Source organism: Salmo trutta, chromosome 36 (assembly GCF_901001165.1).
Source record: "Salmo trutta chromosome 36, fSalTru1.1, whole genome shotgun sequence".
Taxonomy (NCBI): Eukaryota; Metazoa; Chordata; class Actinopteri; order Salmoniformes; family Salmonidae; genus Salmo; species Salmo trutta.
Genome location: NC_042992.1, coordinates 15,120,777 through 15,138,686, shown reverse-complemented (window position 1 = coordinate 15,138,686; position 17,910 = coordinate 15,120,777). Strand labels below are relative to the sequence as shown.

Genomic DNA, 17,910 nt, shown 5'->3' with positions numbered 1-17,910 from the left:
CTCTAAATGGCCTGTAGATGACGACATTGTAACAGCTAAAGTTAATTTAAAGCGGCACATTGCACCGATAGGTGGAATTTCCTCCTCTCTTCCTGAAGGATGCTGCATCATGCACATGTTTTATCTTTTATTTAGGTCATCTGGCGCGAATATGCTTGATTTTAGCCACTGACAGTAATATCATCTGAACTGAAACGACCTTTTTTCATCATACATCCGACGTTTGTTGGTTAAATATCATTAGAGGATAAATAATGTGGTGATTTGCCGGGGGTGTAGCAGGCGCGTGATACAGCATCTTTCTTTGCAAGTGACACATCATCATCAGCATCCATAGGGAAAGAGAGATCAGGTATGACAAGTCTTTACGAGGAAATATAATGATTTATTGCATACATTTGTAACATGTGTGTCATTTGTGCTCGTGTAATTGCTATTTTGCTGGGTGTTTCTCTGTATGGCTTTGGATCGTGGGAAGAAGAGGCGCATTGAAAAATGACGTAACGTTAATTGCTAATAATACCCAATTTATCATTACCTATATGTGGTGTGTTAAAGGGGAAAAGGCAATTTTCTCCACTCCTAATGGGTACAGTAGTGCCATCTTATGCATCTTATGCATTTTCAATTGCTACCAACTGCGTCTGTTCTTTTGAATTGTATTGTTTTGTGTGTATTTCAATAAAGTGTTTCTTTATTTTATCCTCCACTTTTGTTCATTACCTATTTATTCGGCTGTATTCCCTCCTGTCTGCTTAGCCAAGCAGGATTCTCAATGATGCTATTTACATCACACAACTGTACTACAATAAGTACATTGCATGCAGTTGGAAGTGTTTCAGATCCAAACCTGGCAGTTGTGGCAGTATCAACTTGATACAATCCCTTCCTTATGGTGTCATTGTCCTTTTACTACAATTCAATATTCAGATTTTGAAGTGTTACCAAATTAGCCAACCTTTGCCCTTGCATTGGTGATGCCTTCAAGTGAAGTATGATTATTTGGTATTGACCCTACCACAATACATTGATAGGGAGATGCAGGTAGATGATGGACTTATTTATCCCCTGAATTGTTATGGATGATGTATCATGTTACAGGCCAAACAGGAAGGAACTTAACGACCCAGGGCCACACCCAGTAGCAGTTCTCTAGTGTTGAAGGTACATTGCATCCTTGTGTGACATTTCTTCTTTCCCAGCTCAATAGGAAACAATGGCGGACAAAAGTGACATAAAAGCCGAGCTAGAGCGCAAAAAGCAGCGCCTAGCTCAGATCAGGGAGGAGAAGAAGAGGAAGGAGGAGGAAAGGAAAAAGAAAGAGGTAAGGTGGGATAAAAATGAGTAGACATACTGTCGTGCTCATCCCTGTCTGTCCGACTTGAGCTGAGCCATAGACATCATGCTAATATCCTATTACAAAGCTAATATACTATGTGTGTGTATGTGTGTGTATGTATACCTGCTGAGATGGCAGGTAGCCTAGTGGTTAGAGCCTTGGACTAGTAACCAAAAGGTTGCAAGATCAAATCCCCAAGCTGACAAGGTAAATAGCTGCTGTTCTGCCCCTGAACACGGCAGTTAATCCACTGTTCCTAGGCTGTCATTGAAAATAAGAATTTATCCTTAACTGTCAAATAAAAATCTACACCACCTGCTCTTTCCATGACAGACTGACCAGGTGAATCCAGGTAAAAGCTATGAACCCTTTTTGATGTCACTTGTTAAATCCACTTCAATCAGTGTAGATGAAGGGGAGGAGACAGGTTCAATAATGATTTTTAAGCCTTGAGACAATTAAGACATGGATTGTGTATGTGTGCCATTCAGAGGGTGAATGAGCGAGACAATAGATTAAAGTGCCTTTGAACGGGGTATGGTAGTATGTGCCAGGTGCACCGGTTTGTGTCAAGATCTGCAATGCTGATGGGGTTTTCACGCTCAGCAGTTTCTCGTTTGTATCAGGAATGGTCCACCACCCAAAGGACATCCAGCCAACTTGACACAAATGTGGGAAGCATTGGAGTCAACATGGGCCAGCATCCCTGTGGAATGCTTTCGACACCTTGTAGAGTCTATGCCCCGATGAATTGAGGCTGTTTTGAGGGCAAAAAGGGTGTGTGTAACTCAATATTAGGAAGGTGTTCCTAATGTTTGGTATACTCAAGAGTATGTGTGTGTACAGACAGAGACGCAGCAGAAGGCTGAAGCTGCCCCAGTGGACTCCGACTTGGACCGGAAGCGCAGAGAGACTGAGGCCCTTCTACAGAGCATCGGCATCTCCCCAGAACCCCCACTAGGTACACAGACACACAAACTGCACAACTCATTAGTTAAGGATGAGCTCCTCAAACAAAGCTACAGTTAGCGTTTCTGTGGGGCAGAAACCATAGAAATAAGAATGAAAAGAAAGGGCATCTCCATTCAAGTCAATGATGGCATAACAGGTAGACTGGCAGCCATTTTGAGTGTACCCATGCCAGGAAGTAAAATCAAGAAGTTTACCCTTCAATCTGTGCTGTGATTTGTTGAGTCAACTCAACTGAAATTACAAAAAATACATTCCATTTCATGAGCCACATCAGTTAGCATCATTTTAATGAACATTCTACATTACCATGGCAATCCAGCATCAGTTGATGCAGTATAACATTCCAAAAATGATTGGAAATGTTATACTGTGGAAATGATTGCTTTACAATACCAGGCAGCCATTGAGAGTGTATCTATGAATTTACGAGTCAATTACCAGCGTTACAGCTTCCAAGTCTGTTCTGTTCATTCTTATTTCTATGGCAGAAACCGTCATCATATAAACTCAGCAAAAAAATAAATGTCCCTTTTTCAGGACCCTGTCTTTCAAAGATAATTCATAATAATCAAAATAACTTCACAGATCTTCATTGTAAAGGGTTTAAACACTGTTTCCCATGCCTGGTCAATGAACCATAAACAATGAATGAACATGCACCTGTGGAACGGTCGTTAAGACAGTAGGCAATTAAGTTCACCGTTATGAAAGGACACTTAAGACACTAAAGAGGCCTTTCTACTGACTCTGAAAAACACCAAAAGAAAGATGCCCCTGGTCCCTGCTCGTCTGCGTGAACGTGCCTTAGGCATGCTGCAAGGAGGCATAAGGACTGCAGATGTGGCCAGGGCAATAAATTGCAATGTCCGTACTGTGAGACGCCTAAGACAGTGCTACAGGGAGACAGGATGGACAGCTGATCGTCCTCGCAGTGGCAGACCACGTGTAACAAAACCTGCCCAGGATCGGTACATCTGAACATCAGGTACAGGATGGCAACAACAACTGCCCGAGTTACACCAGGAACGTACAATCCCTCCATCAGACTGTCCGCAATAGGCTGAGAGAGGCTGTACTGAGGGCTTGTAGGCCTGTTGTAAGGCAGGTCCTCACCAGACATCACCGGCAACAACGTCGCCTATGGGCACAAACCCACCGTCGCTGGACCAGACAGGACTGGCAAAAGTGCTCTTCACTGACGAGTCACGGTTTTGTCTCACCAGGAGTGATGGTTGGATTCGCGTTTATTGTCAAAGGAATGAGCGTTCCACCGAGGCCTGTACTCTGGAGCAGGATCGATTTGTAGGTGGAGGGTCCATCATGGTCTGGGACGGTGTGTCACAGCATCATCGAACTGAGCTTGTTGTCATTGCAGGCAATCTCAACACTGTGTTACAGGGAAGACATCCTCCTCCCTCATGTGGTACCCTTCCTGCAGGCTCATCCTGACATGACCCTCCAGCAATGCCACCATCCATACTGCTCGTTCTGTGTGTGATTTCCTGCAAGACAGGAATGTCAGTGTTCTGCCATTGCCAGCAAAGAGCCCGGATCTCAATCCCATTGAGCACGTCTGGGACCTGTTGGATCGGAGGGTGAAGGCTAGGGCAATTCCCCCCAGAAATGTCGGGGAACTTGCAACTGCCTTGGTGGAAGAGTTGGGTAACATCTCACAGCAGGAACTGGCAAATCTGGTGCAGTCCATGAGGAGGAGATGCACTGCAGTACTTATTGCAGCTGATGGCCATGCCAGATACTGACCCCCCCCTTTGTTCAGGGACACATTATTCAATTTCGGTTAGTCACATGTCTGTGGAACTTGTTCAGTTTATGTCTCAGTTGTTGAATCTTGTTATGTTCATACAAATATTTACACATGTTAAGTTTGCTGAAAATAAACACAGTTGACAGTGAGAGGACCTTTCTTTTTTTGCTGAGTTTATATGGTGAGCTGTAATGGAACAAACATACACTATCGTTCAAAAGTTTTGTCGTCCTTGTTTTTGAAAGAAAAGCACATTTTTTACCCATTAAAATAACATCAAATTGATCAGAAAAACAGTGTAGACATTGGTAATGTTGTAAATGACTATTGTAGCTGGAAACGGCTGATTTTTTAAGGGAATATCTACATAGGCGTACAGAGGCCTATTAACAGCAACCATCAGTCCTGTGTTCCAATGGCATGTTGTGTTAGCTAATCCAGGTTTATCATTTTAAAAGGCTAATTGATCATTAGAAAACCCTTTTGCAATTATGTTAGCACAGCTGAAAACTGTTGTTCTGATTAAATAAGCAATAAAACTGGCCTTCTTTAGATTAGTTGAGAATCTTGAGCATCGGCATTTGTGGGTTTGATTACAGGCTCAAAATGGCCAGAACCAAAGACCTTTCTTCTGAAACTCGTCTGTCTATTCTTGTTCTGAGAAATGAAGGCAATCCATGCGAGAAATTGCCAAGAAACTGAAGATCTCGCACAGCACTGTGTACTGCTCCCTGCACGAACAGCGCAAACTGGCTATAACCAGAATAGAAAGAGGAGTGGGAGGCCCCGGTGCACAACTGAGCAAGAGGACAAGTACATTAGAGTGTCTAGTTTGACTGGCAGCTTCATTAAATAGTACCCGCAAAACACCAGTCTCAACATCAACAGTGAAGAGGCTACTCCGGAATCTGGCCTTCTAGGCAGAGTTGCAAAGAAAAGGCCATATCTCAGACTGGCCAATAAAAATAAAAGATTAAGATGGGCAAAGGAACAGACACTGGACAGAGGAAGATTGGAAAAAAGTGTTATGGACAGACGAATCGTAAGTTTTAGGTGTTTGGATCACAAAGGACATTCGTGAGATGCAGAAAAATGTAAAAGATGCTGGAGGAGTGCTCTGTCAAGCATGGTGGAAGTATTGTGATGGTCTGGGGGTGCTTTAGTGGTGCTAAAGTGGGAGATTTGTACAGAATAAAAAAGAATCTTGAAGAAGGAAGGCTATCACTCAATTTTGCAACGGCATGCCATACCCTGTGGACGGCACTTAATTGGAGCCAATTTCCTCCTACAACAGGACAATGACCCAAAGCACAGCTACAAACTATGCAATAACTATTTAGGGAAGAAGCAGTCAGCTGGTATTCTGTCTATAATGGAGTGGCCATCACAGTCACCGGATCTCAACCCTATTGAGCTGTTGTGGGAGCAGCTTGACTGTATGGTACGTAAGAAGTGCCCATCAAGCCAATCCAATTTGTGGGAGGTGCTTCAGGAAGCATGGGGTGAAATCTCTTCAGATTACCTCAATAAATTGACAACTAGAATGCCAAAGGTCTGCAAGGCTGTAATTGCTGCAAATGGAGGATTCTTTGACGAAAGCAAAGTTTGAAGGACACAATTATTATTTCAATTAAAAATCATTATTTATAACCTTGTCAACGTCTTGACAATACAGTGCCTTGCAAAAGTATTCATCCCCCTTGGCGTTTTTCCTATTTTGTTACATTACAACCTGTAATTTAAATAGATTTTTATTTGGATTTTATGTCATGGACATACACAAAATAGTCCAAATTGGTGAAGTGAAATGAAAAAAATGACTTGTTTCAAAATATTCTGAAATAAATAAATAAATAAATAAAGGAAAAGTGGTACATAATTAGTTAAATAAAGTCCACCTGTGTGCAATCTAAGTGTCACATGATCTCAGTATATATATATATACTGCTCAAAAAAATAAAGGGAACACTTAAACAACACATCCTAGATCTGAATGAAAGAAATAATCTTATTAAATACTTTTTCTTTACATAGTTGAATGTGCTGACAACAAAATCACACAAAAATAATCAATGGAAATCCAATTTATCAACCCATGGAGGTCTGGATTTGGAGTCACACTCAAAATTAAAGTGGACAACCACACTACAGGCTGATCCAACTTTGATGTAATGTCCTTAAAACAAGTCAAAATGAGGCTCAGTAGTGTGTGTGGCCTCCACGTGCCTGTATGACCTCCCTACAACGCCTGGGCATGCTCCTGATGAGGTGGCGGATGGTCTCCTGAGGGATCTCCTCCCAGACCTGGACTAAAGCATCCGCCAACTCCTGGACAGTCTGTGGTGCAACGTGGCGTTGGTGGATGGAGCGAGACATGATATCCCAGATGTGCTCAGTTGGATTCAGGTCTGGGGAACGGGTGGGCCAGTCCATAGCATCAATGCCTTCCTCTTGCAGGAACTGCTGACACACTCCAGCCACCTGAGGTCTAGCATTGTCTTGCATTAGGAGGAACCCAAGGCCAACCGCACCAGCATATGGTCTCACAAGGGGTCTGAGGATCTCATCTCGGTACCTAATGGCAGTCAGGCTACCTCTGGCGAGCACATGGAGGGCTGTGCGGCCCCCCAAAGAAATGCCACCCCACACCATGACTGACCCACCGCCAAACCGGTCATGCTGGAGGATGTTGCAGGCAGCAGAACGTTCTCCACGGCGTCTCCAGACTCTGTCACGTCTGTCACGTGCTCAGTGTGAACCTGCTTTCATCTGTGAAGAGCACAGGGCGCCAGTGGCGAATTTGCCAATCTTGGTGTTCTCTGGCAAATGCCAAACGTCCTGCACGGTGTTGGGCTGTAAGCACAACCCCCACCTGTGGACGTCGGGCCCTCATACCACCCTCATGGAGTCTGTTTCTGACCGTTTGAGCAGACACATGCACATTTGTGGCCTGCTGGAGGTCATTTTGCAGGGCTCTGGCAGTGCTTCTCCTGCTCCTCCTTGCACAAAGGCGGGTTGTTGCCCTCCTACGGCCTCCTCCACGTCTCCTGATGTACTGGCCTGTCTCCTGGTAGCGCCTCCATGCTCTGGACACTACGCTGACAGACACAGCAAACCTTCTTGCCACAGCTCGCATTGATGTGCCATCCTGGATGAGCTGCACTACCTGAGCCACTTGTGTGGGTTGTAGACTCCGTCTCATGCTACCACTAGAGTGAAAGCACCGCCAGCATTCAAAAGTGACCAAAACATCAGCCAGGAAGCATAGGAACTGAGAAGTGGTCTGTGGTCCCCACCTGCAGAACCACTCCTTTATTGGGGGTGTCTTGCTAATTGCCTATAATTTCCACCTGTTGTCTATTCCATTTGCACAACAGCATGTGAAATGTATTGTCAATCAGTGTTGCTTCCTAAGTGGACAGTTTGATTTCACAGAAGTGTGATTGACTTGGAGTTACATTGTGTTGTTTAAGTGTTCCCTTTATTTTTTTGAGCAGTGTATATATATATATATATATATATATATATATATATATATATATATATATATATATATATATACCTGTTCTGAAAGGCCCCAGAGTCTGCAACACCACTAAGCAAGCGGCACCATGAATACCAAGGAGCTCTCCAAACAGATCAGGGACAAAGTTCTGAAGAAGTACAGATCAGGGATGGGTTAGAAAAAAATATCCGAAGCTTTGAACATCCCACGGAGCACCACTAAATCCATTATTAAAAAATGGAAAGAATATGGCACCACAACAAACCTGCCAAGAGAGGGCCGCCCATCAAAACTCACGGACCAGGCAAGGAGGGCATTAATCAGAGAGGCAACAAAGAGACCAAAGATAACCCTGAAGGAGCTACAAAGCTCCACAGTGGAGATTGGGGTATCTGTCCATAGATCACTTTAAGCAGAGCTGGGCTTTACGGAAGAGTGGCCAGAAAAAAGCCATTGCTTAAAGAAAATAAAAAGTAAACACATTTGGGGTTCGCCAAAGAGCATGTGGGAGACTCCCCAAACATATGGAAGAAGGTACTTTGGTCAGATGAGACTAAAATGTAGCTTTTTGGCCATCAAGGAAAATGCTATGTCTGGCGCAAACCCAACACCTCTCATCCCCCCGAGACACCATCCCCACAGTGAAGCATGGTGGTGGCAGCATCATGCTGTGGGGATGTTTTTCATTGGCAGGGACTTTGAAACTGGTCAGAATTGAAGGAATGATGGATGGCGCTAAATAAAGGGAAATTCTTTAGGGAAACCTGTTTCAGTTTTCCAGAGATTTGAGACTGGGACGGAGGTTCACCTTCCAGCAGGACAATGACCCTAAGCATACTGCTAAAGCAACACTTGGTTTAAGGGGAAATATTTAAATGTCTTGGAATGGCCTAGTCAAAGCCCAGACCTCAATCCAATTGAGAATCTGTGGTATGACTTAAAGATTGCTCTACATCAGCGGAACCCATCCAACTTGATGGAGCTGGAGCAGTTTTGCCTAGAAGAATGAGCAAAAATCCCAGTGGTTAGATGTGCCAAGCTTATTGAGACATACCCCAAGAGACTTGTAGCTGTAATTGCTGCAAAAGGTGGCTCTACAAAGTATTGACTTTGGGAGGGTGAATAGTTATGCTCGCTCAAGTTCTGTTTTTTGTCTTATTTCTTGGTTGTTTCACAAGAAAAAATATTTTGCATCTTCAAAGTGTTGTGTAAATCAAATGATACAAACCCCCTAAAAATCCATTTGAATTCCAAGTTGTAAGGCAACAAAATAGGAAAAATGCCAAGGGGGTGAATACTTTCGCAAGCCACTGTAATTCTTATTCATTTTGCAACTCATTTCATGTATGTTTTCATGGAAACAAGGACATTTCTAAGTGACCCCAAACTTTTGAACGCTAGTGTATGTTCTGTTCTTTTATCTACATACAGTATGTGTGCTTGCTACTGTTGCATGCAACAAGAGTGTGAATTTGTCGTTTTACTTTTACACATCTCAAATATCAAGTGTTTTTGTGTGTTTGTTTTTTTTACACATGATCATTACTTGTTTCTCAAATCCACTTTTCTATTTCCTCACAATGTCTATTGCAAAATAAATGGAAATATTTTTGAATTCACATGTGAGAAAATCTTAAAATATCATACCAGTCATTTAATTTCTGTGATATTTCGCCCTCCATCATGTTATGCACATTCTCTCAAATATTATTTCTAACAATTTCATACCTTTACCATTTCATCTTAACTTTCCCATGTTGTTTGTTTTATTTTTTTCCTCTTCTGTGGTGCTACATGTATCTTGAACCTAAATGGGTTCTTTGGCTGTCCCCATAAGAGAACCCTTTGAATAACCTTTTTTGGTTCCAGGTAGAACTATTTCCATAGAGGGTTCTACATGGAACCCAAAAAGGGTTTCTCCTTTGGGGACAGCCGAATAACCCTTTTGAAATCCTTTTTTCTAAGAGTGTAGTATTTTTTGAGCCCTTTATCTATGCCCAGGAGTTTCCTCAAGACCATGATATTGAGGTGGAGTTGTTGTATGCAAATAAATGTGGAGAACATCCACATTTTCACATTGAAATGATGGGCTTAATAACAACAGTTGAAAACATACTGTATCTCACTACCCACATACTGTACATTTAAAAAGGTATTTGTCAGTGTTCTCTAGTGGTACAATATTGTAACAACACCCTGATCGCAACATGACCTTGTGGTTGTTGTACAACAGTGGCTTTTGCAATGAAACCTTCCAATGACCAATGAAAGCCATGATTGCTTTGACTTGAATGGTAAATGAGGAATCCATTTGACTTTCTGTCCCCTTTGTGTTTTCATTTGATCATTCTTTTTTATCACTCATTTGCTTTCAACCATTTCACTCTGTTTTTTCTTTTGGCCACCCTCTGTCTCTCTGGCATTGCTTGGGTTGACCAGTCCATCCGCTGCAGCCTTTAATGTTGGATACGTGTTATTTTCATTATTTAGTCCCGAACCCCATGTCCCCATCCAAATCAGTGAGCAGACACAGCACCCCCAGTGAGACGGGAAGTCAGGACTCAGCCGATGGGGCCGCAGCCGGCAGGTAGGCAGCCATCTTGTTTATATGACTGTTATTATACTTTATTATAACATATGGTTGAGTTGGAGTTACTGACCCAGAATGGACCAGGGCAAGAGCGACTGGAATATTGCTGAGATGATAATATAATGAGTATGATGCATATCATCCAATACATCAGGGATGTTCTCTGAAAGATTATCATTGACTGTTTAGATTCAGTAGTAATATACATTTGTTTTTGTTTTCAAAGTTTTAAAAGTTTGTAATGAAAAGCGCTATATCAGATCAATATATTATTATTACTGTAGTATTACTATAGTATTCCTGTAGTATACTAGTGGCCCTTTGGCTGTGTCCCCTGGCTTATGCATCAAGGCAAGTCTTTGCTCAACTAAAAGTGCTTTATCTTGACTGCTGACATGCACCATTTTGGGAGATTTTATTTGGACTAATGGTCAAACATTTGTTAGAGTAATATTCCTTTAATAAAATGGTGGTTGTAGTTAAGTGACAAAACACTAAGCATACAGTTTATCTATGCTTCTAGCTCTCTCACATATCTCTCTTTGTCTCTTTGTATGGGATCTGCAGGTATAGGTAAGGACCAATGTCAGTGAGGGTTGTTGTTGGATGTTGTGTTTTGTAGCTGTGGGTTTAGATACACTCTGTCACTGTCATTTATCTCATTCTATCATACATAAGCACAACTCGCAAAATAACATTTAATCTCTAAACTGTGTGATGTGAATATCATTCAAATTTGATTTGCCATATCAAAACTCTCCCAAGTTACTTAAATTTTTTTGGAAACATAGTTCTTTAAATGGATAACTCTTCAGAGAGCATCCTTGGTGAGCCACAAAATGTCCTGTACATGCTAGAATGCTCTGTAGATATCAACTTGATGCACATAATTCAACTCTCACTTCTCTGAAGAACATATCCTCCAGGCTATGCTCCCAGGCGTCATGCTGTGGCACTGCTGCAACCCATGTGTCATACATGCTTATGTGTCATCATACAGTAGCTGACGTTCATCTCATTCTCACACACCAAACCAGCACTGATGACTAAATGCGACTGTGTTCTATCCGGTCCAATTGTGTGTACTGAATCAGATATCTGACACTGAGAAGGACCCCCAGAACCTCAATAGAGTACAATCCCCCTCAAGAATTGAACTCTATTGTCCCCATCAGGCATGGTGTGTTGGTCATCGTGACGGTGTCCCATGTTGAGTGTGTTCATTTATGACTGTGTCCCCTCTCAGGTCAGGGTTGTCTGGCGTTAGTAAGCATCAGGCACAGGCTCAGAGCGACAGGTAAGCATTTTCTACTCAGAGCAAGGAATGCTCAAGCCCAAGTTTTTCGCCCACAGACAGGACACACAAACAGACAGACAGACACAGTGATACAGATAGACAGTGAATGTTATGGCAGGTGTGTTTCTGTCAGGCATAAAAAGCTACAAAGGGTTGTTCTTTCCCTCTTGGGTGACTGCTGCCTGACACCTCCTGTTTCCCTAAACCACTGGCTTGAAAGATTTCCACTCGCATGATTCAATAGAAGTCATTCTCTGTGACAGATCTGACAAAACAGTCTTTTAGGGTGTCATCCCAGTTAAGACAGTCGGGACGAGTGACGCGGTTGATGCTTTACCGCGCTCTACTAGCATTGTGCATCTGTTAAAGTGGTAATGGGCATGTTCACCATTCCTGAAAGGTACCATTGAGAAGTTTAGCGGGTCAAAAATGCTAGCTACCCTGTCACAATTTGCACTTTAGGAGATGACTTTAGAGAAAGCTCCAGTTTGTTTATAAGCCACCCTGAATGATTGCCCCACAAACAAAAGCAAGCACAGCTTTATCACTAAGCATATACTGTATAAACAGAATATATTCTTAATACATGACATATGGGTGTTCTATATGTCATAGAACTGCTTTCATACAGTATACTGAATGTGATTGTGTACATGTATTGTGACTTGGGTATACTGTATGTGAAGATGCATACATTGTGTGCTGGTTCAATGTCCTGTATTGTTGGCACAAACTGGCATATATGAAATATGGAAATACAACGTATCTGTTTGTAAAGCTATATATATGGAAATACAATGTATCTGTTTGTAAAGCTATATATATGAAAGATGGAAATGCAACATCTGTTTGTGAAGCTATATACAGTACCAGTCAAAAGTTTGGACACACCTACTCATTCAAGGGTTTTTCTTTATTTGTACCTTTTTCTACATTGTAGAATAATAGTGAAGACGTCAAAACTATGAAATAACACATATGGAATCATGTAGTAATCAGAAAACTATTAAACTAGTCAAAATATATTTTGGATTCTTCAAAGTAGACACCCTTGCCTTGATGACAGCTTTGCACACTCTTGGCATTCTCTCAACCAGCTTCACCTGAAATGCTTTTCTGACAGTCTTGAAAAGTTACCACGTATGCTGAGCACTTGTTGGCTGCCTTTTCTTCACTCTGCGGTCCAACTCATCCCAAACCATCTCAATTTGGTTGAGGTCGGGTGATTGTGGAGGCCAGGTCATCTGATGCCGCATTCCATCACTCTCCTTCTTGGTCAAATAGCCCTTACACAGCCTGGAGGTGTGTTGGGTCGTTGTCCTGTTGAAAAACAAATGATAGTCCCACTAAGCACAAACCAGATGGTATGGTGTTACAAATCCCTTTGGCCCTGCAGTCTAGGGGGGAAGTAAACGAGACCCGTAACATAACTCATGCAAATTATAATAGTGAAAAGGAACAGTGAGAGCAAAAACCACAGATAACTTAAGTCTACCGTCAAACACTAAGGGTTTATTGTTAAACACACGGTAAAGGGGGGCGGGAAAAGGGGCTGAGCTGGACCGAAGGAAAGAAACAATAATCCAAAAACCCCTAAGCTAGTCTACCTGCTTGAATAACCGCTAGCTAACTAACCAATGAAATACAGTGGGTGTTCCGCCCAGTTCTAACTAGGGTATTTAGAACACGTTTACCTACGGTAGTGTATGCCCGTGGGCGACTTGTCTTGGTACCCCCTTTTCCCACCAACAAACAAACAGTCACGCACCACAACAAAACAATACTCACAGGTACCGGACAAATGTGACATGTAGGTGCAAAACAAAAGAGAGATCAAGCTTACAAAGAGAGAGGGAGAGAGATAGCGATGGGGACACAGAGAGATTGAACGACAGAGAGATTGAACGACAGAGAGAGTGCGCAACAGAGAGTGAGCTCTAGAGAAAACAACTGACTGGCTTTTTAAACCAAGGGAAAGGGGATGTGATAGGGTATGAGAAAAGGAGCAGGTGTCTTCTGATTAGCGACTGATTGATGACTGATTGGGGAATGATGATTGCCACCTGTGAGGGGAGAAGGAGAGAAAAGAAATACACACACAGGATACATACACAGGATACCTGTATCCGTAACATATGGCGTATCGCTGCAGAATGCTGTGGTAGCCATGCTGGTTAAGTGTGCCTTGAGTTCTAAATAAATCACAGACCGTGTCACCAGCAAAGCACCCCCACACCATCACACCTCCTCCTCCATGCTTCACGGTGGGAACCATACATGCAGAGATCATCCGTTCACCTACTCTGCGTCTCACAAAGACACGGCGTATGGAACCAAAAATCTCAAATTTGGACTCATCAGATCAAAGGACAGATTTGCACCGGTGTAATGTCCATTGCTCGTGTTTCTTGGCCCAATCAAGTCTCTTTTTATTATTGGTGTCCTTTAGTAAAGGTTTCTTTGCAGCAATTCGACCATGAAGGCCTGATTCACGCAGTCTCCTCTGAACAGTTGATGTTGAGATGTGTCTGTTACTTTTATTTAGACTGCAATTTCTGAGGCTTGTAACTCTAATGAACTTATCCTCTGCAGCAGAGCTAACTCTGGGTCTTCCTTTCCTGTGGCGGTCCTCATCAGTTTCATCATAGCGCTTGATGGTTTTTGCGACTGCACTTGAAGAAACTTTCAAAGTTCTTGAAATGTTCCGTATTGACCGACCTTCATGTCTTAAAGTAATGATGGACTGTCGTTTCTCTTTGCTTATTTGAGCTGTTCTTGCCATAATATGGACTTGGTCTTTTACCAAATAGGGCTATCTTCTGTATTACATTTACATACCACCCCTACCTTGTCACAACACAACTGATTGGCTCAAACGGATTAAGAAGGAAAGAAATTCCACAAATGAACTTTTAACAAGGCACACCTGTTAATTGAAATGCATTCCAGGTGACTACCTCATGAAGCTGGTTGAGAGAATGCCAAGAGTGTGCAAAGCTGTCATCGAGGCAAAGGGTGGCTACTTTGAAGAATATTAAATATAGAAAATATGTTGATTTGTTTAACACTTTTTTGGTTACTACATGATTCCAAATGTGTTATTTCATGGTTTTGATGTCTTCACTATTATTCTACAATGTAGAAAATAGTACAAATAAAGAAAAACCCTGGAATGAGAAGGTGTGTCCAAACTTTTGACTGGTAGTGAATATGAAAGATAGAAATAAAACATATCTACTTGTAAAGCTTCTGCACTGTTACACTATGTTGCATTATGTTGCATTATGTTGCACTATGTTGCGTTATGTTGCATTATGTTGCATTATGTTGCATTATGTTGCACAATGTTGCGCTATGTTGCATTATGTTGCATTATGTTGCACTATGTTGCATTATGTTGCACAATGTTGCATTATGTTGCATTATGTTGTGTTATGTTGCGTTATGTTGCACAATGTTGCATTATGTTGCATTATGTTGCACAATGTTGTGTTATGTTGCATTATGTTGCATTATGTTGCATTATGTTGCACTATGTTGCGTTATGTTGCATTATGTTGCACAATGTTGCATTATGTTGCGTTATGTTGCATTATGTTGCACAATGTTGCGTTATGTTGCATTATGTTGCACTATGTTGCGTTATGTTGCGTTATGTTGCACAATGTTGCATTATGTTGCATTATGTTGCACAATGTTGTGTTATGTTGCATTATGTTGCACAATGTTGCATTATGTTGCACAATGTTGCGTTATGTTGCATTATGCTGCATTTTGTCCAACATAAGAGGGATCGTTTTATATTTGTCCAACCATTTGGATTTTGAAGAACAGATAAATCATATTTCTATTATTCTATACGTAGTTATTAAACCATTTTCATATTACCATGACATTTTGTTCAAATATTGTAAATTGTCCCACCATAATTTCATATTCATCAAATAGATCTTCTGATATTTTACCAAGAATCTATAACAGGGAGATAGATAGATACATGTTAAAACCTGAACATTTTCCCCATTGAATTACCCAACTGTCATGTCCCCAATAAGGGATTGCTTGTCCTGTATGTCTCAGTGTCTTTGCATGTGTATTTGTGTCTAAAGTTATTCTGTTAGGTGTGTGTGTGTGTGTGTGTGTGTGTGTGTGTGTGTGTGTGTGTGTGTGTGTGTGTGTGTGTGTGTGTGTGTGTGTGTGTGTGTGTGCATGCGTGTGTGTGTGAAGTTGTGGTTAGTTTCAATTCCGTTTCAATTCAGGCAATCAAGGAATCAATTTAAATTCGAAATCAAGAATGGAAAAATCATAATTGAAAAGAGGATTTGGAATCTCAAGTAATCTCCTGATTCAACAGAATTGAAATGAACTGAAATGTACCCCAACCCAGCTCAATATGTGTTTATCTGTGGGTTACTGCTGTGGCTCACCTCCTAACCTGGCATGTGTTTTCCCTCCCTCCATTGCGCCCCCTGCTGCCCACCCGAGGACCCTGCAGTGGGACACTGACCCCTCTGTTCTGCAGCTGCAGGATGACTCTGAGCTAGGGTACATACCGGTTCCTCTCCTCTCTTTCCTTCCCTTTTTCCTTCTCTCTGTCCTTACTCCTCTTGGGGTGGTGTATGGTTCAATCAGAGAAGGGCTGTCTGAACACCAGGGGTGTATTCAGAGATGTGAAACAAGCAGATAGAAATACCATGAATAGAGCTGACTTGAGTCCTTACTCTACATGTCAGATTGGCATGGCTGTTCTACGCAATATATTTCTATCTGAATGTTCCACAACATTATGCCCTACAGGACTGAATCACCATATTAAATGTCTCAGTGTTTTATGCATGAATGTACCAGTGTGTGTGTGTGTGTGTGTACCGGTGTGTGTGTACCGGTGTGTGTGTGTGTGTGTGTGTGTGTGTGTGTGTGTGTGTGTGTGTGTGTGTGTGTGTGTGTTGGTCAGCAGTGCTGAAGTGTGTAGCATGATGTACTACAGTACCCATAATGCTCTGTGACCCACTACTTCCTGTCTCACTCCGTCCAGGCGCAGGATGCATAGACTGGGGGCGTCTAAGATCACACAGGTGGACTTCCTACCCAGAGAGGTGGTGTCGTACTGCAAAGAGACTCAGACGCCCATCACTGGCACTACCCATCTGTCTGACGGTGAGTGTGTAAGGTGTGCATGCGTGCGTGTGTGTGTGTGAGTATTTTATAATCGACATAACACAGCACTATCGTTCTCTCGATTGCTCCCTCTTTACAACATACCCTCTAAAAAAAACAATAACAACAACACATACTCTATAGTTGAACCCTTTTCACATTTTTTATGATTACATTAAAACCATCTGAAAACAGAGAAGTCCACATTGATCTGATTCCCATTACTGTCAGATGGGCTGTAGGCCTTACTGCCTGGCTTGATCCACAGTCTGTAAATCTGTAGTGATTTATATCCATTTGACCGACACAGCCCTCCATTTGCTGAGAGAGGGAAGGAGAAGAAAATGAGAAAGAGCAGAGAGTGAATGAAAGACAAGGAGAGAGAGAGCAGGAGGAGGCTTTTTTTAAGAAGAGATGCCTGCCTGCTTGTCTTTACTCTAGCTGCCTGGAATCAGAGAGAACAGACACCGCATTGACTTCCAGCTCTAAGTAGATGCAGAGTGACTGTCTGGGGGTAATACAAGATGGCTGCCACTGTCAGAGGAGAGGAGCATCACCTGGAATGGTGGCTGTATCTGTCTCTTTCTGTGTCTCTGTCTGTCTCATCAGACTAAATTAGAACTGAGACACTACATTTGGATTCTGTTTAGTCTGGATTTGGTTTGAAAGAAAATGTTTTGGAATATTTGATACATTTAATGTGAAATTGGTCAGTTTAATTGAATTATACTTGTTTGATAAAATGTTAACCTTTTACTGTGGTGGGCTAATTCAGGGTCAAACAGAGCGTTTCTTGGTAGTCTTAAACAAATCTACTTTGAAAGAAAAGTATACACCTCACACACATGGTTATGGGCTTAAAAAAGAAGACACCTGTACCATGTCAGATATAGAGTTTAAATGTACTACATTTGTAAGTTTGCTTCCCAATATTACACTTTATATACACAGAAGACTGAAATATAACAAAACCGCTTGACATAGAAACACAGGATTTTCAGCGTTTTTTTAACATAATGTTTATTAATTATGAAATTATGAAAAATATGAATAACATTCCACCCATGAGGCCAAAGAGGGTGCGTTTGGTCATTGACTGCAGGAAAGGGCTACTTTGTTATAGATATCATTTTTCATCATTCTCAGCACAGTATTAATGTGGCTAGGGATTCAGGAAATGATTGGCTTCCACATAATTCCACATTCACAACTAAAGAAGTTGGTTTAGCTAATGCTTTGTGACCTGTTTCCCTTAGTGTGTTCCAACAGCTACTTTACCGTTATT

At 41.8% G+C, this 17,910-nt stretch overlaps 1 protein-coding gene across 1 annotated transcript in view; it reads left to right on the top strand.

Annotated features, from left to right (window-relative positions):
- The first annotated feature begins 68 nt into the window (after positions 1-68).
- The window catches only part of LOC115175420 (cytoplasmic dynein 1 intermediate chain 1), a 114,198-nt gene continuing 96,356 nt past the window's right edge, over positions 69-17,910 (top strand). The window contains exons 1-8 of the mRNA XM_029734650.1: positions 69-352; positions 1,203-1,324; positions 2,186-2,300; positions 10,072-10,168; positions 10,739-10,744; positions 11,418-11,468; positions 15,954-16,013; positions 16,504-16,625. Of these exons, the coding sequence (XP_029590510.1) occupies positions 1,217-1,324; positions 2,186-2,300; positions 10,072-10,168; positions 10,739-10,744; positions 11,418-11,468; positions 15,954-16,013; positions 16,504-16,625 (559 nt within the window). The 5' untranslated portion in view covers positions 69-352; positions 1,203-1,216. The remainder of the gene's footprint in view (positions 353-1,202; positions 1,325-2,185; positions 2,301-10,071; positions 10,169-10,738; positions 10,745-11,417; positions 11,469-15,953; positions 16,014-16,503; positions 16,626-17,910) is intronic.